The sequence below is a fragment of the Macaca nemestrina genome, chromosome 11, assembly GCF_043159975.1.
Source record: "Macaca nemestrina isolate mMacNem1 chromosome 11, mMacNem.hap1, whole genome shotgun sequence".
Lineage (NCBI taxonomy): Eukaryota > Metazoa > Chordata > Mammalia > Primates > Cercopithecidae > Macaca > Macaca nemestrina.
The window spans coordinates 67,111,848-67,136,759 of NC_092135.1; the positions used below are offsets into that span (position 1 = coordinate 67,111,848).

At 39.4% G+C, this 24,912-nt stretch overlaps 1 protein-coding gene across 1 annotated transcript in view; it reads right to left on the reverse strand.

Moving 5' to 3' along the window:
- Positions 1–24,912, reverse strand: part of LOC105483280 (LDL receptor related protein 2) — a 214,626-nt gene that overhangs the window by 51,044 nt on the left and 138,670 nt on the right. Inside the window, exons 41-52 of the mRNA XM_011744068.3 lie at positions 24,488–24,646; positions 23,009–23,298; positions 21,745–21,948; positions 20,612–20,854; positions 17,977–18,102; positions 16,104–16,223; positions 12,942–13,073; positions 11,048–11,249; positions 7,080–7,375; positions 4,600–5,116; positions 1,284–1,436; positions 590–760 (exon numbers count right to left, since the gene is read on the reverse strand). Of these exons, the coding sequence (XP_011742370.2) occupies positions 590–760; positions 1,284–1,436; positions 4,600–5,116; positions 7,080–7,375; positions 11,048–11,249; positions 12,942–13,073; positions 16,104–16,223; positions 17,977–18,102; positions 20,612–20,854; positions 21,745–21,948; positions 23,009–23,298; positions 24,488–24,646 (2,613 nt within the window). The remainder of the gene's footprint in view (positions 1–589; positions 761–1,283; positions 1,437–4,599; positions 5,117–7,079; positions 7,376–11,047; positions 11,250–12,941; positions 13,074–16,103; positions 16,224–17,976; positions 18,103–20,611; positions 20,855–21,744; positions 21,949–23,008; positions 23,299–24,487; positions 24,647–24,912) is intronic.

Sequence of the window (24,912 nt, forward strand, 5' to 3'; positions counted from 1 at the left end):
TCATCTTTTTTACAATGAGTATTTTTATTGAACAGTATATTTAACACACTTAAAAAAATTATCCTATTACCAGAAAGATGTAAATGCCTTATCATATTGGATTAATGTTAACAGACTCTACTGCTACCTAAAATACTGCATTGCACTTAATCATAAATGTGCCAAAGTATTTTAGGGAAAGTTTTCCAAATCCTTTTATTCTTTTCCTTTCCTCAAATACTAAAATTAATCATATATTTCATAGGGGAGAGCAAAGTAAAGAGATAAAAAAATTAAGATGAGTTGCACACTGAGCTGACTACCATGGGGAGAGATTATTAGCTCCGTTTTCTAGATGAAAAAAAAAAAAACAATAAGAAGTGAAAACACCAGGTCATAAACCCTGATCCATATGATTTAAAAGTTCACCCTCTTTTTACTGCACCACCCCATAGAGCTCAGCAGTTTTAGTTAGAAGGGTGACTTCCTCCCAATGACTTCTAACAAACAGGTCAGTTAGACAATAGAGGGGACTAATAGACTGGAATCACAAGCTCTGATGTTTGAAATAAACAGTCACACAATTGTTTTATGCTTTTCATGTACGTACTCTATGTAACCCAAGTGGGCATCTGCCCAGTAGAGTAGATCATTGGTGTAATCAATGGTGATGCCATTAGGCCACTCTAACTTGGTGGAGATAATCACAGACTTGTTGGTTCCATCCATGCCTACTCTCCCAATGTATGCGCGGTGACCCCAGTCTGCCCAGTAGATGTACCTGTCAGAGCAAACACAAAAGGTCAGTCCCTGATGCCAAAAGAAGTCAGTAGCCAAAGTACACACCTTTTCTCCATTTAGAGAAATGGAGTCTGCATTCTGTAGAGCCCCTCAGAAAGGAAAGAGAGCTAACAGCAAATAATCTAAAAAAGATAAAGGAAGGGGACAATGTACAGAAAACGTTCACAAATAAACACAATTAACTGGATTTCAGTGGCTTTGCAATAGAGAGTCCAGTAAAGAAATTGGTTTTCTAAAACCACAATTTTCTTTGCACACAGCCAAAATACATGACTCGAAAAGTGCAAAAGTGTGTCAGGGCAAAGAAAACAGAACAGCTGATGATGATGATTTGAAGAAGCCATGCTTCTACTCATTACACTAAATGATTTACCAAGTAGGAAAAGCAGAAGACAAACCCCAGCAAGACATTGGCCTTGAGATAACCATATGAACAACCTTTTTGGTAACAGAGGCGGAATAAGGAGGTGAAAGAAAAGCCCAGGATTGCAGGGAGACAATACCCATATTGAGGGTGAAGGGCAAGTCCTCTGGGATTATCAAAGCAGAAGGTGTTGTTGGCATCCACACAGTGCTGGGCCAGCATGCGGCGGTGTCCACCATTGAGGTCAGAGACAAAGAGGCCATCCAGGCGGGCATCCAACCAGTAGAGCTTTCTAAAATGAAGAGCCAGGAGTTAACCAATACAGTCACTTTGTGAAATGGGACATATTTAGCCACCCAGTTTCCTATCCAAGCTACCTGAGAATCACAGACAGTTGTTAGAAGTCACCTTTCTTCAGGCAAATGAGGGCAGGGGAAAATAGGAAGTTGGTCTTCCTGCAGTGAGGCAACAAAGGGTGCAAGACTGTGTGCAATAATTCCCACTTTAAGGTGGTGTCATGTGGACAATACTGGGGACACACCTCATTCGACGGGGCTGGTTTTACTTTCCTCATGCAGCATAAGGCACCCTCTCCAGGCAATGCAAAGGCTTAGCAGAACAGGGAAGCAGAGGTGAGTATCATGAATTACAGTTTAAACGGTGGAGTCAAGGAAACAGACTTGTCTAAGTGTGTCACTGAAACTGCACAGAGAAACTCTGAATTATGACATCCTTAAGATAAAGATTATGACACCCTTAGGATAAAGAGACATCCCTGCCTCTGTCAGACAGGCTGTCAAAATGAGTTTCTTAACCTGTGACACGTTTTACTTAATCAAACCTAAGAAGCTTTAGAAACATATTAGGATCTGTTAGAAACTGCTACCGCAAGGATATTTCTGTTATAAATATATTTTTATTCAATAAAATTTATTTTTCTTATAAGGTAAGTGTTCTTAACCCAAGGTCTTTACCCAGAATCAGAGAAGCCAGCTTTGGGGATCTGTGTACTTTCTAAAGGGGCCCATGGTTTTCACCAGAGTCTTATAGTAACCATAACCTTCCAAAGGGTTAAATGTCCCTATAATGAGAAGGTCATTTAGGATTCGATAACCAATTCCAACCAGAAGGAGAATGATTTCCCTTCCAAAAGACCTGAATGCCTCTTTGCAATAAGTACGCCCTTACCCATTCATGCTGGATATCTGAATAGTTGGGATAGTAACATCGCTTCAGGCTTGAGCAAGAAGGAATGAGTATCCATATATGTACAAGTCTTGCCAGTTAATTCACTTGGGTAAACGACTAAATCCTGATTAATAAGACGGCTATAACCTTGGATTCCATCACTAGACACTAAGAACAGTGACAATAATAGTAGCTAACTATTGAACACTTGCTAAATGCCAGGCCTTAGACCAGGGACTTTTTAAAACATTACATTATTTCAGATCACAACAGGCTTAGAAGGAGTTGCTATTATTATTCTTGTTGTATTATTATTCCTGTTGCTATTACCATTCAAGTCCTGGTAGACTGGATACCCCATAGGGCACTCTACTCTGTTGAGCTTACTGTTTTCCCACTAATTTCTCTTTATTCCACAGTCAAAAGACACCCTGTAAACAGATTCTTCTCAAGAAAACATGGAGAAGATATTCCATATCCACTACTGGAAAAATTAAGATAACTGAGAGCCAACAGTATCTTCCAATGTACATAATAGTGGTTTAAAAAGTTATATCAAATGGAAACCAAACACCCTAGTGTTGACAGCAGAAATTTTTATTAATATTGGAGAAGAAAAATTGTTGCTAATTTCAGTGTAGCTAGTATCTCAGAACTGCCCCCTACCAAAGTAAACACAACTGAGCTCCATTCTGCCTTTGTGCTTTCAGGAACATTGATCCTGGTTGTGCACCCTCCTGGACTTTCAAGAAAAGTTTACCCTACCCTCACCTAGACTTTCTTGCCCATCTTCCTCACATGTATTTAATTCTCTCCTGATCAAGAACACACCTCAATAGAGAGGAAAGTAGCTGAAATCCGAGAGAAATGTCATTCTAGCTGTTTCTGAGAGAGAGGGCTGAATGACAATATCTTATAGTTCGAATATTGTTTTTTCTGCACTGGAACAAAGGATGGTGACAAGAACAGTACCATGTTCAGTTCTGTTCCTGGAAATCATTAATCACTATACTTTTTGACACGTAGGATATGTGAAACAGGAACTGATACATACAATAGGAATGCTTAGTCAATGTTTCATTCATTATTCAGCAAGCACTCAGCACCTATGTCAGGCCAGCTACTGGTCAGGGAGAACTGGGAAGCCAACTCTCCCCACCCACTTTAGGATCTTTACCCTTAAGGGGGTCAAATAGGAGGATGTGGAAAGGAGTCCTCTGGAGGTCTAGGTTGACGGCAACAAGAATCTTTATAGCATAAGTGCCTGCAGATTGATGTCTATTGACCACAAGGCCAATTAGTTTATGCTGCCAAGAATCTGATAGATTTGATATTCAATAGAAATGTTAAGAAGTGTGGTTGATCTGGTAGTTTAGTTAAAATACCACTGGCCTGCCTTAAAGCCTGTCAGTTTCCAGAAGGGCAATCTCAAAACAAGAGTCTCGTGTTAGCCATTCTCCAGTTCTCATGACCAGCCCATGCTGGGAATGACTAGCATTGGTTGGTTCTTTTGTTTCATTTTGTTTTGGTTTTTTTTTTTGAGACAGGGTCTCACTCTGTCACTCAGGCTGGAATGCCATGGCATGTTCTCGGTCTCTGCAACCTCCATCTCCTAGGCTTAAGGGATCCTCCTACCTCAGCCTCATGAGTAGCTGGGATTACAGACATACATCACCATGCCTCGCTAATTTTTTCATTTTTCATAGAGACAGGTTTCGCCATATTGTCTAGGCTGGTCTTGAACTCCTGGGCTCAAGTGATCCTCTCGCCTCAGCCTCCCAAAGTTCTGGGATTACAGGCGTGAGTCACTGCTCCCGGCCAATGACTAGTATTGTAAGCAAGCCTATGCACTTCAGGAGAGCAAGGGCCATGTCTGCCTTGTTTCCCTCAAAACCCCTGCTGCTTGTCATCACACTGGGCATGTGGGAGGGACTCAGGAAGTGACGACTGTGAATGCACCGGTGAATGCATGAATTGTCCCTTCATATCATCTCCAGTTAAGTGAATGGCCAGGAACAGTGAATTCTCTTCCCTTGCAATTCCTCTTTCCATAAGAATGATACTATAAATTTTAAAATAATTAGATATTCTCTTCTGTATCTCTCATTTGAGTATCAGATACAAAGCAGAAAATAAACCTGCAGAAACATTGAATGTATCTGCATATTAACCCAAGTTGAAAAATTAATTTCCTATCAACATGAAAACATGGTTAGAATTTTTTTTTTAATTTTTAACTTTTAAAAAGCTCATCAGTGTTTTCTTACCTGGAAACCCACTCTACAGCCAGACTTTCTGCAGCTGGTAGTCTGTGGTTTATGATTGTCTCCTTGTTTGTCTTATTCAGAAACATTCTCTCAATGACTTGCCTCTGTGTATCAATCCAGTACAATCTCTTTTCTACTCGGTCAAAATCTAATGCCACAACATTGCCCAGTCCTTCCAAGATGAGGGAGTAAAAATAGCCATCTATAGTTAGATTTCTCAAATAGTAACGGTTGCTAAAAATGAGATAGGGTTCGATGTTACTGTTTTGCCGGCAGGTCTTTCCATCTGGTTCTCGGAGGTAGCCTGGGGCACACTTACAGATGTAGGAGCCTATTACATTCTCACACTTCTGGCTACAGACAAAAGGCGTCTCTGTGCATTCATCAATATCAACACAAGTCCGCTTGTCAGACATAAGCTTGTAACCAGGACGACAGGAACAATAGAAACTGGTTAAGGTGTCTGTGCAGTTATGATCACAGCCACTGATCGAAGGGTCATGGCATTCATTAACACCTGTAGGTAAAAGGCAATTCTTAGAGATCCTAAAATATCAACAACCAACTCACTATAATGGCTCAAAGTCAACATTCTACTAAATAGAGCCAATTCTTAATGAACCATGCTAAGACAGACAACAGAGACTTCCAAATACTGTGGATTATTGAAAAGTCACTATTTTTCAACTTCCTCACCAACTTACTCCTTCATCAGCAGTTTAAACAACTAATATAGGAGAAATGAGAAAGAAGAGGAGAAGAAAAGAGGCTGGCCAGTGTGCTGGTCAAACAGGGCTCAGGGAAAATTTTCTAAATGCTCTGATTTGTAGCATTTTCCAGTGTGACTGCTCACACCATGGTCAAGCTCAGGCTTCCAGTGTGACATCACTGAACACGGAACCACAAAGAGATACACACATTTGCCTCTCACAAGATGGCATCAGCTCAACACTAGGTGCAACACAACACTACATGTCCCTCTGGCTGGTCCTGTAACACGTGGGCAACCTCACCCAAAAATGATCTACAGAGGGAGGAGTGCATGTTCTTATTAGTTCTCTATTCATCAAGGAGCAATAGATTAAAACTTCATGCACTGCAAAATCCATGATCCAAATATCAGACCAAGCTCTGCCACTAGTTTACCGTGCACCCCCCAAACAATTCATTTCCTGTCTATGGGCTACAGTCTTATCATCTGCAAAGAGAAGAGGGTACAGAAGATCACTAGGACTCCTTCTAGTTGTAAGAGTGAATGTTTCATAGGTTTGGAAGAGACCTAATGAGATCACTTCCTCTTCAAACTAAAAATTTTAATTTCAATTTTGTACTATTGGGAATTTAATTCTTACAGTTTAGGTAAGGCAAAATTAATTAAAATGCAATGGGAATCTATATGAATTAGGACTAAACATTTAAAACTTCCATATGATTTTTGTATAAATGTATAATATAGCACACATTTTTCTTAATTATTAAATGGTTTTTGAAACTTTGGTAGAAATTTGTAGAAGTTTTTCTTATAATGGAACAAAAGCCAGTTTTAGATGATTTTTAAATTTTTTTCATTTTTTTTCTTCAACTTTTATTTTAAGTTCAGGGGTATCTGTGCAGGATGTGCAAGTTTGTTATAACAGGTAAACACACGCCATCGTGGTTTGCTGCACAGATTTTTTTAATATTATGCCTAGATATTCTCTTCTCTACATTTCCACAGCAGTTTCTGTCTAGCATTTAATTTTAATGTTATTTCATATGAATCTTATCTTTCATATAAGGACAAAAACTACATTATATACTTTCGGGTCAATTAGGCAAATACTTTCAACGAGTACTGACGATTAACCAGTGAAATAAAGAAAACAAAATAAATGAAATGATATGGTCTCTCTCTCAAAGTATTTAAATTGTTATTACAGAGACAATACCAACATACACGAAACAATGATTACCAGGATTAACCACCACAAACAGGATGAATTGCCAATATTATGGAGTTCAAGATGGTGCTAAGCAAAAAATACCCATGTTATGGATTCTCAACTGCTTTACTTGCGGTGGTTGGGGTGAGAGGGATATTAAACTCTCCCATTCAATTACCTGAGGACAAAAATGAAGAACAGGCCAAGGAGTCCTAGCAGAGGGATGCTTCAGGCAAAAAGTCATTACAGGGATTCAAGAGAATCAACATGGTTCTCTTCATTCTCGAGTACCTTATTTGGCAATGTTAAATGATGGCCTGAATATTTGTCCATCTTCTGTTCTCTCTAATGACTATCTAAGTAAAGAATTGGTCCAAAAAAATGTGTGTCCCCATCTTATATACCAAAAAACCTTGGTACCTTTTGCTATACCAGGAATAGTGATTTTATGGTAACTTTGTAGTTAGAGGACAGGTTGGAAAGTCTAAGTCATAAAGGGTTAAGAATCCATATTCAGTCTCCCCTGTATCCTTTCCCCAAATCCTCTGTTGTACTCACCACAGCCTTTCTCATCGCTGTTGTCCAAACAGTCATCCAGGTGGTTGCAGAGTTTCATCATCTCAATGCAGCGCCCATTGTCACACTTGAACTCATGAGGCGGACACGTGGGTTCTGGGGTGTGGCACAGGTGCATCAGCTCATCAGATCCATCTCCACAGTCATTATCCTCATCACAGACGAAGGTTTTACTAATGCAGCGCCCGTTCTGACAGGTAAACTGATTCTGCTGGCAGGTCTGGTATAAGCAGCCCCTCTCATCACTATAGTCACCACAGTCATTGTGCCGGTCACACCTGTATCATGAGATCCAGTACCACTTTTAGAGAGGTTGACAATAAACCTCAACTGTTACCCACTTGGAGCTTTGTTTCCTTCTCCATCTACCTAAATGCCAGATCAACCATTTTAAAAACATCACCAGTGTCCCACCAACATGGGACATGTACACATATGTAACAAACCTGCACGTTGTGCACATGTACCCTAGAACTTAAAGTAATATAATAATAAAAAAAAGATCACCAGTGTCCTTGGTCCCCTTTCCCCCAACATCTTCATCTACCCCACTAATCACCAATTCCAGAAGAATCCAATATTTGGCATTCCATACAACTTCCTCAGGGGCTGGCTGCTACCATTAGAAATGCTACCATTAAATGCTACCATTTAATAGCTATAGACCATTAGGAGGTCTATAGCCATTAAAAATAATTGTATTCATTTTTCCCTTAGTTGATAAACTAATTAAATACAACTTTTGTAATTTTGGTATACATCAGATCTATGAGACAGCTTATGAACACTGGCACTATCTATGTTCAACAGATAATGAGATAGCCAGTGGGTACTGGCAATGTACTGAGTAATCACATGATAAAAGTGCCCATACCCAAGTGGATACTCATAGGGTGAGTGCTACATATTATAAATAATACTATTGGGTGTGTCCTCTAAGAACACATATCTTCCCACTGGAATAACGTTTACATTGTTAGTCCTGTTCCTTCCATCTTTCATTACACTCTTGCCATCTATCATGAGATGTGAGTCTTCATGGTGATGTAAATGAAAGCAAGCTAGTAGGTTAGTATGGCACACTGGCCAAGGAAGAAGGCATGCTGTAGTACTAGAAGCTATCTCGAGACCTAACATACACAGGCATCATTATAACAATATAGTTTCCTGAAGTTCTGTGAGCCAAACTGGCCTTTCTTCTCCATATTACTCCAAGATCCCATAAAAGTTGTGATGTCTAAAGGGGGTCTCACATAAGCATAAAGGAATCTTTGATAGGAATGAACAAAGCTAATGGTTTTGAACAATTTAGCATAGAAAGCATAGGAGTGACACATAGAGCATTACGAGATGTGAAGGCAACAACGGTGAATGTGGTCAGTTTTACGACTGACCTATAACCAGGCCTGCTAACCAGCACTGCCATCCATAAACCCAGGGCCTTGTCAACATGATTTACAGCAAAATGTGTGCACGTAATTGTGAAGAAAGCTGTGGTCAAGGCAGACTGGCTCGGCTCCATTTGGTCTCCCGGGAGCTATTTAACTCATTTCCAAATGGTTTGAAAACACCAGTGCTTTCCTTTCTCTAATTTAGATCCAATGTATGAGGAAAAACAAGTCACCAAGCAAATCACCAAGCTTTCAGACACTATTGCAAGTCAGTATTCTCGCTCACCACCAAATTGTCGTCCCTCAGTCTTATCATCTATGATTTTCAGCAGCATCAGTAATGAGTCAAGAGAAAAAAAAAAAGTCAATAGGAAAAATGATCTCCTGTCCCACTGTACAAAATGGAGAGCACACTTTCTGCCAAGCAAGCAAGGAGATGCACACTAACAGCACACCTAGTGGAGGCTACTCCAGACACACAGATTTTGGACTTATTTAAAAGCTGATAGCTCAGGTTTTCAAACAAACAGTATTTTTTTTTCTCTTCTACTATATCCCTTTCCAAGGAAATTCAGAAATCTCAAGGAAAAAAAGAAAGAGAAAGAGAGAAAGGGAGAGAAAGTGAAGGAAGGAACAAGGGAGGAAGAAAGAAAGGGAGGGAGGAAATGTTACTGTGCTGTGAGGTCATAGTAACGATAAAGGAAGAACCTAGAAAGCTCAGAATGGGGGGAATAAAGGAGATAACTTGGAGTCTGATCAAAATCAACACCTGCTACAGTTCTTGTGCCTAGAGTCTAAGCCTAGGTATTCAGAATATATTTACATCTAAGACTAATGCTATTAGCTATTTACCAAATTCAGAAAAACTATAGAAGTGCAACACAATAGAACTCTTGAGCAGTAGGGAGAAAATACAGACAAAGAATTATCCACTTTAGCTGCAAAAAATAAAAATCTACACTTTACATCCATATTACTTAAATACAAAGCATATTCTACTGCAGCTTCACTACAAAAGAAGACAGCTCCATCTCTTCAATGTCTTTGGATTGTCAGTTCACAAACTGCCACCTCTCAGCAATGTCCACTCATCAGAGGATGAATCACGCACAGAGTATATTTTCTTGATAGCATTTACCCACTTGTTAAATTACTGCTAAGTCCCTGCTCCTTCACCTCCTCCTTCTTCCTCAGGACCACCACAATAAACACACAATCGTACACCACACTGGACTCCAGTGGTACATTAGCGCCTGTTGATGAGCCGTCCGCCCCTCCAGTCAATGGCCCCTGCGACTCTGCTGCTCTGATCTTGTGCCTACCTAGTATATCTTTCCCATTGTCTTCCTTCGTATGCTGTAAACTGGCCATTCCTGTTGCTCTCAATGTGCCTGTGTGTCCCTTAACAGTCCTTGGCACAAGCAGTACCTCTTCATGGCTCCAGTTGTGCCCAAATGCCTAAGACATACTTTCACCTCAGGAAGTCCTACTATGTCAAACTCACCTTCTACCTTGAGCAAGCTCCTTTCTGGACTCCCCTACTTTTGCTAATGCTCTTACTATTCTCCTAGTCAATCAGGATTGAAACTTACAAATTGTTCTTCTTCTCCATTTCCTTCCATAATCCAAGTATTTGTTAAGTGAGATGACGAGAAGTTGGGACATTAAGAATGTATATGAACTGTTCGAAGAGGCCCATTTGGAGAAAGAGGTAAGAAGTCAAACAGTGGAATATTGCAGGAGAGGTCCCCCAAACCAGCAGGCTGTGAGCCGAATCTGTTTGACCCACACAGTGTTTTAAGAATTTTAAAATTTGCTTCCAGCTTTAAAATCAGACTATTTCATATGAAAATCCAGATTTCCAACTTCTCTCAAAAACTGCATCAGAAAATCTGGCCTCCCAGCCCTCCTGCATGATATTGATCAATGTCTGCATCCTTAGTTGGAGACACTGTCTCAGTTCACTCCACCTGCCTCTCCTTGACCCTGAACCTAAGAGCCAAGCTCTATTTATCACCATGCTTATGCTGTTATTTTTCTTATAGCAGAGAAAGGAGAGTGAAACCATTCTTGTAATACCAATGCCTCTATTCCAAGTGGAAAATTAAGCGGGTCACTAGCTTCAAGAAAGAATTCTTATCTCAAGCCCTCTCCACTAATCTCTCCGGCCCCCTTTGCAAGGCCAGATTCTTTCACAGGCCCTAGGCATTTTTGCCTTCTTGGGCTCCTTCCTCCATAAAAATATCAAAAATTGTATTTAATTTTAAATTGTTAATGATATTATATATTAACAATTTATTTAAGTATCTAACTTCTTTTCATTTTAATGCAGTCATACTGGTATAAACCCAGATATGTTAATATTATATATTAAAATACTTTCTTTGATGTAAAAGGTTTTTTTTTCCTCTTGATTTTAAAAGGAATCCAAACATTTTCATAGGCCACCAAAAGCAACATGGGCCCTGGGCACTGTGGCCACTGTGCCTAATAGGTAAGTGAGCCCAGCCCCCATGGACATTTGAGGCTTGCTGGGTAACTTTTGAATCCTCAATTCACCTGAATATCTCTGGGATACACAGTCCGTAACCACAGGTGAATTCATTTTCAGAGCAAGTTCTCCTGGTGCAATTCTGATTCTCATCGTAGCCATCAGTACAATCCACATCGCCATCACAGACCCAAGACTGGGGAATGCACCTCCTGTCCGGAGGCCTGTCATTTACACAGAGGAACTCGGAATCCGAGCAATTTTGATTCTCTGAAACCAAAGCATGCAAGAATCAGAAAGCATGAGAGCTCAGTGCAGCAGTTAATTCTCTTTGCTTTAATGTTACTTACCATTCTAAGGATGAAAGGAAATGGGAGGAAAACACGTAGACAAATTACATTGCTACTATAATAATAGATCATAATACAAATACCTCCAAAGGTTCCACTTTAATTGCTTTAGACCCTGGCTTTTTCAAAGAAATCAATATAATAAAACGACTCATTTATTTTTCCATAAAATACATTAGAATGGTCATACTTTTTCCCTTAGGGCTTCAGAAAGCCACTACCATTTTGTTAATTGGACACCAAACGCCTTATATTTTGGTAACTTTTTTTAGTTTACAAAGTATAATCACACAAGCACAACGTGAGGCAGGTATTTTTACACCAGTTGTATAGATGAGAAAACTAAAGCCCAAGATGGTTAACTGGATGTCTCAAAGTCATAGAACTACGTGAAGAGCTAGGGCTTCAAACCTAGGTCTTTCTTGTCCAAATTTGGTGCTTTTTCAACTACATTATAGCTACCACCCCAAGCAGTATTGGGGTGGAGAGGAAAGGCATATGCTAACAGAGTTGTCAGAAACCATGATGCTATGAGGAAAGAGATGAGATACTGACATCGAGTCATTAGTGTCCACAAAATAAAAGAACAGGTGTTTTATCCAGTCTCATTGTGGGTGAATAGGAAACAAAAGAAAGAAGGAGATGTTGGTAAAGACAGCTGGGAAAAATGCACATGCCACAATCCATGTATGTGCAGCTGTCAACCACCCATGTCAGTGGATAGGGTGGATAGAGTAAATATGGAGTTGTGACCCACCCCCACAGTCACAACACAGGAGGGTGCCATCAGATGAAAGCAGCAGGGAGTCACTGAGTCTATTGCCCTACCATAGAAAGACATTCTGATTAATTCTTGGACTAGCTAAGACTTCCATACCCTGTTGGTAATGAAAATGATGTTCCATTTTCTACTCAAGAGGCATAACACCCCTCCCTCCATACGGCTTTAAGGTGACGAAGGAAACTAGAAGCAGTCCATTGTTATACTGTGAAGGTTGCTATTAAGAGTGGCCAACCACTGGGTGCAGTGGCTCACGCTTGTAATCCCAGCACTTTGGGAGGCCAAGGCAAGAGGATTGCTTGAGCCTAGTAGTTTGAGACTAGCCTGGGCAATATAGTGAGACCTCATCTCTACAAAAAAATATAAAAAATCAGCCAGGCATGGTGGTGGGCCTATGATCCAAACTACTTGAGAGGCTGAAGGAGGAGGATCGCTTGAGCCTGGAAGGTGGAGACTGCACTGAGCCATGATCCCGCCACTGCACTCCAGCCCGGGCAACAGAGTAAGACCTTGTCTCAAAAAATAAAAAATAAAAAATAAAGTAGCCAACCAAGTATTTGTGGGGTTTTTTTTCCCTAGAAATGTAGGACGTTACGTCCATTAGCCAAATGTAAGAGAAAGAAAGTAAACATAAAGTCATTTTTCATTACTCTGAAGCATTTAAGTGGATGATATCAAACACTCCCAGCATGGAGAAACAAAGGTAACATTCTATCAGTGTCCATTCAATTAAATAGAAATCTTCGATCGTACTCTCCAAACACAGAAAAGCAACTCTACTGCGTTTCCCTGGAATGTGACTCTGCAGAGGAATTAATCAGCTTCACTTACGACACTGGTGCCTTTCATCCTCATCACTCATATCCCCACAGTCATTATCACCATCACAGATCCATTCACTTGGGATGCACCTCCCCCGATCACACTTGAACTCATCGGCGAGGCAGGTTCGCTCAGGGTGACCTGAAAAGATCAATAGCGTTCTCAGTGAAAAGAGTGGTTTGCAGTCCAGGAATCTGGAGACAAGCTGGCTGGAGCATGGGTTGTCTAGACAACCTGAACCAGAGCATTATTTTATTATATACATCTAGGGTAGTCCTCCAATAAGACTAGTACCAGTGACCAACAGTTTGAGATAAAAGCAGTCAACTGACAGTGCAAAGCCCTAATTATCTTTGGTGACTAAAATGAGATACAATATTCCCTTATGGGTATGGTAGAGAAAGAACATTTCTTTTCCCAGGGAAGATAGGAATTACCCACTATTTCACATGTTTCTATTTTAAAATCTACTTTTCATCCAAAACCATTTTGTTTCATGCAAACTCTCCCCGGCCTGCACTCTCCATCCCCGCTTCCTTGCTCCCTTTCCTTCTTTCCATAACACTTACCACCATCTGTCAACATACTAGACAATTTACTGATTGATTGCCTGTCTCCCCTCTTTAGAATATTAGCCCATTTGGGCAGGGATTGTTGTCTTATTCACTGACACAGCCCAAAAGTTCCTAGAACATGGCTGTTCAATAAAGACTGAATTAAAATAAGTCACTCTTCCACTTCAAATTAGCCATCACTGATTCAGATTCTTTAACCCTAACCCCACATGTTCCTATTTAACTAATCAAGGTGTCATAGGCTCCCAAACCCAGGGTGTACTGGAATTAGCCTAAGGCGAGAGAAAATATAATTGCAACTGATAAAGACATAGCCTAATCATAACAGTAAGAACAAACAGGCTCTTTTAGAAGCTGCTATGAAAAGTGTGCACATTGATCCAGACCTATTTTTTTGTTGTTGAGACAGTCTCACTCTGTCACCAAGCTGGAGCACAGTGGCGCAATCTTGGCTCACTGCAACCTCTGCCTCCCAGGTTCAAGTGATTCTCCTGCCTCAGCCTCCCGAGTAGCTAGGACTACAGGCGCCTGCCACCACACCCGGCTAATTTTTGTATTTTCAGTAGAGACAGGTTTCACCACGTTGGCCAGGATGGTCTCGATCTCTTGACCTCGTGATCTGCCCACCTCGGCCTCCCAAACTGCTAGGATTACAGGCGTGAGCCACCACACCCGGCCTGACCCAGATTTCTTGAAGAGATATATCCCCTTTGACACAGCAGCACCACTTGTGGACATCTAGACCAAATGGATCTTTCCACATGTGCACAAAAAGGTTTCTAAAAGGATGTTCATCCTGGCACTGTTTTTCATAGCGAAAAAATGGAAACCACCTAAATGTCCAACCACTAGGAAAAGGATAAAAATACATGGAGACCATTCATATTTCAAAGTATTCTTTGGCAGTGTACAGGAATGAGGCAGGTCTGCATTTGCTGACATGATATTAAGCTTAAAAAAATAAAAGCTAATTGCAGAAAATATGTATAGTTACACCCCATCTGTTTTTTTTTTAAACCATATATCAAGATATATAAAAGTAAAGTAAGATATATAAAAGATAAAAGTAAGGAGAATTCACACCCATCCTTAATAGTGATTATCTTTGAGGAGTGAGGGGATTGGAGAAGGATGAAAAAATGTAAATTTTACTTTTTTGCACATCGTATTATTTCTTTAAAATATATTTCTGAATATTATTACTTTACTACAATGAGGACATATTCATATGTAAGTTATATGCTTAAATTTTATTTAAATAGATCAGGTCATTGGTACTCATTGCTATTACTATGACTCTCATTACCATAGAGAAGTTTAAAAAGTCATATTAATTCTTCATATATTTGAACCAATAATTCACACATTTGAACCAATCTCTAAGACTATTCTACTCATCTAGTAGTTATTAATTATTTTCTCTACAGGTCCTCAAAACTCTATGTGTCCTTTGCTTTCTATAAAACTTTCAGTGTTGGGGAAAAAGAACTTAGTAAAGCACTCCATATACCACTCTCCAACACGGAATTTAAACCTGAGAAAATTGGAATCAAAAATAGTTTGACTTCAGCTATAAAACTATACTAATAATGATCCTAGGAAAATATCCTGAAAATAAAATGTTTTAAATGTGGTGTTAATATTTACTGCAACAATATATACAATAGAAAAATAAAATAAAAGAAACCTAATGTTTAATAATAGAGGCAGTCAACTTGATGATACTATAACCACTCAATGGAATATTATAGTCATTAAAAGGAGTATGAAGACAAGGATGAGCAAACTTTTTCTTAACTAGGTAGTAAATATTTTAGGTTTACAGGCCCTATGGTCTCTGTTGCACCTACTGGACATAACCATTGTAGAAGGACGGCAGCCATAGATGTTATGGGGCTGCATTTGAGTAAAATGCTATCTATAAAGACAGGCAACTGGCCCACAGCCATAGTTTTCTGACTCCTAAATAGCAATATGATTTATTGACAGGTTTTTTAAAGCAAAGTAGAAGGTTGTATTTTTATATTTTTACAATGATGTAAAAAATGTGCACGGATATAGATTAGAATTTGTGAAGGCCAATAGCAGACTCCAAATGTAAACAGGGCATAACTATCCCCAGGAATACAACCAAAGGCCCCTGCAACTTCTTGGGCCTCTTGTGCACAGAGACAGAACAGGAAGAGGATGCATGCCCCTAATATGCTCCTTCCGCATGTATATTACTCCAATCACTTTTGGGTCTTCTGACAGCTTTCTGGGCCAGCACTCAACCAAATTCAGGAACTTCAATTGAGAGTCAACTAAAATTAAGTTCTACCAGCTAAGCACTGTATTAGGTGCATCACCAATATAATTTCATTTTATCAGCATCAATCAGCAGCTTCTACATCCTGATCAGCTCCCCACACCGTGCTCTGCACTAACAGGTCTTTAATGAATATCCGCTGAGCAGTGTCAGCATTCCAGATGAAAGCTGGGACAGGAAGTGCAAGCATTCAGCAGTCACGACCCTGGTCTGTATTTGAAGTGGTTGGAAGAGACTGAAGTTGTCTAGCTGCATCGTGATGTTTTTCATGCTTGCTTACTCTCTTACCGCAAGAGGCAGGTTCATCAGAGGCATCAAAACAATCTATTTCCTGATCGCAATACCAATGTTGAGGAATACAGCGCCCAGATGTGCATTGGAACTCACTGTTGCTGCACGTGTGAGTGGCTGCAGGAGGGAAAGAAGATAAAACCCATGAGCAAAACGCAAGCATGTTCCCATCAGTCTTAACCTGCCTCTATCTCTGAGCTAGATAATAGTAACCAAAAAAGGAAGACTAAGCCTGGAAAATGGGTGTTTGTGTAAGCTTTCTGTGGGGAGGGAGAAGTATGGGAGACAGAAGGAAGTCAGTCCTGCCCCAATTCCCCAATTGTTTTTTCTGGATTCCAGAAATCAAAAAAAAAAATTGTATTTGTTAGAAATACCAAAGAACTATCTTTATGATAAATGAAATCACAAATTATAAGTCTTGGTTTTATTTTTTCTACTATAATGTAAAATTAAATAAATTCCACTGCAATAATAATTAAAAGCAAAACAATAATATGACCATATCTAAGTTCCCTCCACACACAACCTTTTAGCCATGTTAGATAATAATTCTAGAAAGTTGGCAAAGTTATCTTCTTATTCATCCTTGGAATACTAGACTTTTAGTTGAGTAAGTGGGAAACTCTGCCTATGTTTGAACATTGACTGTTTTCTCGAGTAACTTTAGGTAGCTCTGGTCATATGCATTTTCCAAATTGTTATGTGGGTGCACATCTAATTAAAGTCTTGCAATTATTCTGGTCTATGAGGCTCTCTTGCTTTGGCCCCTGATATCTGATGATTTGCCAGAGGAGAACCGACATGGAAGCAGAGGTCCCCAGAAAGTCAGCAATAACTCCTATCTGTCTAGCCCTATCTGGTGGCGGCATCCTGAATTCTGCTTCCTTGTGCTGCTGTTATTACAACAGATTCCTCTTCCTGTGCTGTACCCTAGCTTGGTGGCAAATAATTATGATGTCCTTTGGTTTTCTTGGGAGGGGACCATTGACAAGAGTTTAACTACATATACCCAGAACAGGGAAGGGCAATCACTAAATCCTTAAATTATGTAACTATTTATAATAATAGTCTCAAAGTTATCAAACTTAAGAAAGGCTTTTTAATTTGAGCTATAAATACAGGAAATTGTTTGAATGAACCAAATTGCTAAATATGAAATAGAGATTTCTGAAATTCAAATGTACCTAGGAGATATAAAGATACTTTCAGTTACTGGTCAGGCACGGTGGTTCACACTTGTAATCCCAGAACTTTGGGAGGCTGAGGCGGGTGGATCGCTTGAGCCCAAGAGTTCCAGACCAGCCTGGGTAACACAGCGAAACCCCATATCTACAAAAAATACAAAAATTAGCCAGGCGTGGTGGCACATGCATGTAATCCCAGCTACTCAGGAGGCTGAGGTGGGAGGATGGCTTGAGCCCAGCAGGCGGAGGTTGCAGTGAGCTGTGATCATGCCACTGCACTACAGCCCAGGTGACAGAGTGAGGCTGTCTGAAAAAAAAAATTGTTTTCAGTTACTAATAGCCACTATAATAATATTAAGAGTAAATTATAAAGGTTTAACAGGCAAATTCTGCCTAAGTAGATGAAGGTGAAAGGCTTTCAACACTGGGAGAAATGGCTCTCCAATAGTAGCAGATCTCTGGAAGAAATATTCGGGGTCTGGGAATTCCAGCCAGGGAACAGAGAGAAAGAGTTTCTCATACCCATGCAACCACATACGAAAGCAGCTGCCTACCACCTCTACTTAGAAGGTCAATGTGAAATGACAATTGAAATCAGCCCAGATACGCAAGCTTCATATTTTTGTATTAGCTCACAACGTGCATCTCTGGAACAATGGAAAGAAAAGCAGTTTTATCTTACTCACTGCAATAAGTAGGGTTTTCATCACTGTTATCTCCACAGTCATTGTCTCCGTCACACAAATAAATGCGAGGAATACAAATATTTGAATTCTGACATGTCGTGTATCCAGACTGGCAAGTGCGATCAGCTTGAAAAAGACAACCAGATAAATATTTGGAATATATCCACCAAATATGTATTATGAACAGTATCCATGCTAACAGATCTATTGTAGAAATCAAACCACTGGGAGGGCGGCATTTTCAAAGCTATCAGAAAGGCAGGATTCATGATACTTATGTTACTTATAGACTCTATAGTAAAAAGACATATTTCCAGCTGATACTGGGGAGAAGGGAGAGGAGATACTGATTTGTAACTTAAATCAACTGTTTTCATTAGTTAATAGTATCAACGAGAGTTCCAACTCTTGGTAAAATAAACTATGGCATTTCCACACAATGGAGTAATATGTAGCTATTAAAGGAATAGAGAAGATTTCTATATACTGATAAGTAATGACAGTATAATCTTCAGGATATATTGTTAATAGTAAGAAAGCAAGATTCAAAACAGTAGGCTATCTTTTGTGTAAGAAAAATGACAATATAAGTGTATGTGTGTGTGTAGCAAGAGAGAGATGCTTCTACTAAAAACAAAAACAACAAAGAAAAGATAAACTAACAAAAATTGTCATCTCTCTGGATAGATTGAGAAGAGTACAGAGGAAGCAGAAAGGAGAGGAAGAAATGAAGGACTTCTGAATCTTGCATTTAGTAGATTTAGTGTTAATAGTATTATTTGAGTGGTTATAATAATGTTGAAATTATTATAGGTATTTTGAAATTACTATATAATAAAACAAACAAGTAACTATATTCATGTCAAGAGAAACCATGATTTTAAGCATGAGAAGAGATGTGATTATAAAATCTAAAATGTAAACAACCTGTAATCTTAAATTTAAATGAGAAATATCAATAAAAAGTTTTTTCTGGCCAGGCGCGGGGGCTCACGCCTGTAATCCCACCACTTTGGGAGGCCGAGGCAGGTGAATCACGAGGTCAGGAGATTGAGACCAACCTGGCTAACACGGTGAAACCCCATCTCTACTAAAAAATGCAAAAAAATTAGCCAGGCATGGTGGTGGGCACCTGTAGTCCCAGCTACTCAGGAGGCTGAGGCAGGAGAATGACGTAAACCCGGGAGGTAGAGCTTGCAGTGAGCTGAGATCATGCCACTGCACTCCAGCCTGGGCGACAGAGTGAGACTCCATCTCAGAAAAGAAGGAAAAAAAAAAGTTTTTTCCTTAAAAGCTGTATTTCCTAGCTCTGACCATTGAAAAGGACTAGAAGCAATGAAAGCTAAGTAGGAATGAGCACCTCAACCCTGTGATAATTTCTAAGAATCACAAAGGGAATAAGGTCTCCTTGGAAAAGTGGCTAATTCCAGGACTGGGACAGGAAATATAAGACAAGCTTGAGCTATAAGAAGATGGATTGGGGTCATGTCAAAGAACAGAAAATCCAACTTAAGGACTCCCATTGGCCTAAGTTTGGACAACTGGGCACTAAAAAGAACAGTTGACAGCACTGTATTAAAACTTATCAAATACATAAAGATCAAAGAGTTCAATATAATACTAAACTAAACTAAACTAAAACTTAATTATCCTGTGTCATCAACTCATTACTCTGAAAATTGACAAGCAAAAGGTATTTATCCTGTAGATTATAATTACCCACAAAAGCTGACAAGGGAAATGTCTTCATCAAACTTCAGCTAATAAATGTGGCAGGAATACTAGAATTTTAAAGTGCCCATTTCATAACCCTTAAAGAAATAATGGGTTTATGGAACAACTACCCATGGATGCTAAAACCACTGGGTGAAAGGAGGATGGGAGTTTCATAAGAGAAGATTCAGGCTGACGCCAGAATCCACTTAAAGTGGGGCAACCCAACATCATGTGCCTCATGAGGTGATGCAACAGGAAACGCACAGCTCCACCTCTGAAACACTCTTACCCAAAGAATTGCACCTGTTACGATCAAAACTCTAGGTCTAAATACCAGTTCATAGGAAATAAGAGGGATAAGATAAATTAAATGGATCAATTATGCAATTAGTCAAATCCAGAATGTGAGATATTCTACAGGACAAATCACCCAATCTTTCTAATGAATCAATGACATTAAAAAGTGGGAAGTGTTGTGGCATAAAAGAAATTGAAGAATTATAACAATCAAAATCAATGTGTAGATCTCATCTGAACCCTAACTTGAACAGAGTAACAGTAAAAATACATTTTGGGGATAAGCGACAAAATCTGAACATGGACTAGGTACACAGGGATATTAAGTAAGTACTGTTGATTTTGCCAGGCATTATAACAGCATAGTAGTTATTTTCCAAAATATTATCAGTGAAGTGCATGTCTAGGAGTCACTTTAAAATACTAGAAAAAAGGAGAGAAAAATGAAACAAGATTGGTATTTGTTGATACTTGCTACCGTGCCTAGCCAAAAATTTACATCTTAGATAAATACTTCGGTTTTATCTTTTTTGGAAAGCCTTTGTTTTTATATAATAATTTCATCTCCCATGATCCAAGACTTCAGACCCAAAATCACAATAAGCACTTAAGATAAACTTACGGCAATTTTTCTCATCTGAAGTGTTATTATCATGGCAGTTGTCTACACCATTGCAGACAAACTCACGAGGTATGCACCTTCTATTATTGCACATAAACTCCGTGGTGGCATTGCAGTCCCTGAACAGGCACCCTGCCTCATCACTGCCATCACCACAGTCATTGTAGTAATCACAGCGGTAAGAGTATTGGACACATCGCCCATTGGCACAGGTGAAGGCTGTCGGTGAGCAGGTGTGAAGTGCTAAGAAGAGGAAAAACATGAGAACAAACCCTCTTGATTAAAGCATTATCCTAATTTTTAAAAAGATACAATTAAATAAAAGGGACACTTTGAATTTACCTTCCAAGGCAAAAAACGCTGCAAAACGGACTGCATGCAAAGTGAGATAACACTTTTAATTAGTTAGATTAAGCAAAATATGTTGCATACCTTTTTAAAATAAATTGTTTTATGCACAAATCAAGTAATTTCAGCACAAATCAAAGTCATTCTATCTCTCGATAATCTCAATTTATCTCAATCACAGAAAAGCAAGCAATTATAGTTTATTTCAGGAAAATAAAAACTCCTAGCCCCTATCACAGTCTGCTAGGAAAAGGTAACCAACCTCAGAACTCCCTGAGAAAGTCCACTGTGTTTTACTCACTCTATTCAGATGGAAGCTGAGGATTGGAAGTTATTTTCATAAAATTATTGAAATAATGACCTTTGTGCTATGAAAATTAGTAAAAATGATACGTTTCCTTAGTCCCAAGCTAAGCCAGGCTTAGCATGCACCATGTCTCATGCTAAGGGTTTTTTACATATTGTTTCTCTTACTCCTCACAAGAACCCTAGTAGTAGCTCCATTTTACAGATGAGACATCTGAGGCTTGAGATATTAAGTAACTTTCCCAGGGCTATACAGATTACAAAATACAATCACCAGGATGATGACTGTGCTCATGCTCTTAACCACTACAGGGGTGATTTAACAGAAACAGTCTGGATTATAAGAGGAAACATGTTTCAGCTCTACCAGGATGCCTAGGCACACAGTTCGAACCCATTCACACACAGCAGGATTCCGTACCAAACACTTGACATCAAGATGCCATTAGCTCCTACCAAAAGTGCCGAGTCCAACTCACCACAGACACTTTCCATCTCATCACTGCCGTCCCCACAGTCGTTGTCATTATCACACTTCCACTCTTTCGAGATGCAGCGCCCATTGGAGCAGGTGAAGGAAGATGCACCACATCGTTCACCATTGTCCACAATGCAGTGCTTCCTGTTATTGGCCAAATACCAGTTGCCCTCATGTGGACACTGGCACTCAGCACCGTTTGGACCTGAAGAAAGATAATCCCAGAAGAAGCAAAAGATGGATGCAGCCACCGTTCACATTGTCCCCTACAAATAGCACTTGCAACAGCTTCTACATTAAATGCTCCCTAAGACAAGCCATGGAAATTCTGCCCATTAACCTTTTAACTATATTCTGAGTCACTTTTCCATCAAGAAGAGCAATCACCAATTTCTAATAAATGTGCCGATTCCTTCTAAACAACAGGAAATATCAATGTCTCTTCTCAGCAAAATTTGCAAAGCAACAACATCAAAAGGCACATCTTCCATGAATTTGCTGTTCTTTATAAAATGCACAATGAAGCACATATGATCCCACCCACAAATACCACCAGAAATATTTCAAACTATAAATAATACCTCTTAAGCAGAAAATGTACATCCTTTTATAAGGAAGGCAGGCTCACTGACAGAATTCCTAGTCAAGACATGAAGTAGGGCAGCCAAGCCCTTCATCTTTCTTTCTAACTCCATCAAGCTTGTATTTAAAATGTCTTCATAAGCTGAGCGCTGTGGCTCACACCTGTAATCCCAGCACTTTGGGAAGCTGAGGTGGGCGGATCACTTGAGGCCAGGAGTTTGAGACTAGCCTGGCCAACATGGTGAAGCCCCATCTCTACTAAAAATACAAAAATTAGCTGGACATGGTGGTATACGCCTGTAGTCCCAGCTACTAGGGAGGCTGAGGCAGGAGAATTGCATGAACCCGGGAGGCGGAGGCTGCAGTGAGCCGAGATCCTGCCACTGCGCTCCAGCCTAGGCGACAGAGTGAGACTCCGTCTCAAAAATAAAATAAAATAAAATAAAATAAAATAAAATAAAATAAAATAAAATAAAATGCTTTCATAAAAGGGCTCCATATAGAATAGAAAGGAAGCCTGCCAAGTCTTCTTCTCAAAATATAGTCCCAGGTCTATTTTATAAATTACCCTGAAATCAAGGAGAATTTGAATTTTTTTTCTCCTGTGAGAACTTCAGCCTTCCTTACCAATTGTATTGTGATCATTATTCTCCATGTTTTAATTTTCATGGTCAATGCCTTACCTGGCGCACAGATATGGCTGCAGCCCCCATTAAACTGTTCACAAGGATTGTTACACTGTTCTTTCTGGTTCTTCACAACAGTGTTGATTCCCCTGGGCTGGGACAGCAAATTTGTGGTCATTGCAATCTGACCTGACCCGTCATATTTGTTAGCTCGGTAAATTCTTTGTGTGTACAAGTCAGTCCAGTAAATATACTGGCCATAGAGAGTCAAGCCGAAAGCATGAACGGCTGCATTGACAATGACTTCACGATCCATGCCCGTCAGAGTGCTGCGTTCAATCTTCTGCCTAAAATGAAGCAAAAAAAAAAAAAAAAAATTAAAAAGTTGAAATCTCAAATGAGTTAAGTTTTCAACTGGCAACCCAATACATGTGCCTCATGATTGTTTACACAAGCCCCCAACTTTCTTTTCAAGTGGGGCATATGGCAGCTAGAAATGTTTCTTCTGGAGATGGGAGGTCTTGTTTGCTTATCAAACAATAGACTTTATAAAATCATTGACTTCCAAATATGAATAGTAATCCTAAAAAAGGAACCGGGTTGACATTAGAAACAGGAAAACATGAAATAATCCATGTAATGCATGGAACTCAGTGTTGAGCACATAGCAGACTCTCAATAAAACAATAACTTTTCCATCCCACTTCCTTAGTGACTTTTTCGATTTGACATTTATTGAGTACCTTGAGGCATTTACCTAGAATAATCCAAGCTTAGACCCAAAGCATCACTGCTTTGTTTCAAATAGGAGAATAAAGAAAAGATCAGGAGGTTAGGAGCTTGGCATCACAAGACTAAAATTCCAAAGAAATATGCAAGAAAAAGTAAGATTCCCAGTATGTAGCACCAGCCATAATAAACAAAATCATTTCATCCCTTCAACTATTCCATTAGGATGCCTGGAATGTGAGACATATGGGGGGTACTTGGAGAAGTTACATACAAAATTAGAGTTGACAAAAGGAAAATATTAAGAAATGTGCTGAGGAGAAGCTTGCCAGAGAAGAAAGGGTCTATTTGAAAAGATGACCAAAAGTCAAAGAATAAAGAAAATACTTTTCTAAAAGACATTGAATGCTAAAGCCCAGAAAAAATCTTAATATCAATGGGCATTTAAAAGTCATTCAGATTTTATGGCAGTTACCTAGGGCCTGCAGAATGTAAGTTGAGTAATTTCATTTGTAATTCTAAATTGAGAAAATACATTTATAATTATAGCTGAAATTACAGATCTATTTAGCAATGCACCTTCAGATGTCTTTTAGTTCATAATTATTCAATGCATGATATAGATACATTTTCACAGGTATGTTCACCAAGTTACAATATAAACATAGTTCCTAAAACTGTGATTCTATATTTTGGCAATGTCTATCTGGCATATTATCTTTTCATCACATGATGCAAATCCCTCTTCTTTGGAAATGGAAGGAAAAACTCTTCTTAACACCCACATGAGTAACCAGAGACACCTACAGACTAGCATCCACCCAGTACAGAAGGTCCTCCTCATAGTCCAGAGTCAGCCCACTGGGCATGACCAGGCTGCTGTTCACAATGGGTACCCGGAAGTTTCCTCCCAATGTGGCTCTCTCGATTTTGGCATGCATATCCCAATCGGCCCAGTACAGGTACCTAGTCGTACAAAAGGAGTCAATAATTAATTCACAGGGAACCTCATCGTCCTTAAGAAAAAAAAGAAAAAGAAAAGAAAGAAAAAAAGGACAACATTCTTTAATTGCAAATTGCCAGTAACATGGCAAAAGAAACTCCATTTCTACTTACACAACTCACCCAAAAGGGATCTATTGAGTCAGGGTGTTGACTTCCTAGTATGTTGCCAACCTTTCTGCCATCAAAGGGAGCTACGCGCTGCACCCTCCTTCCCAGGTAAAATCATT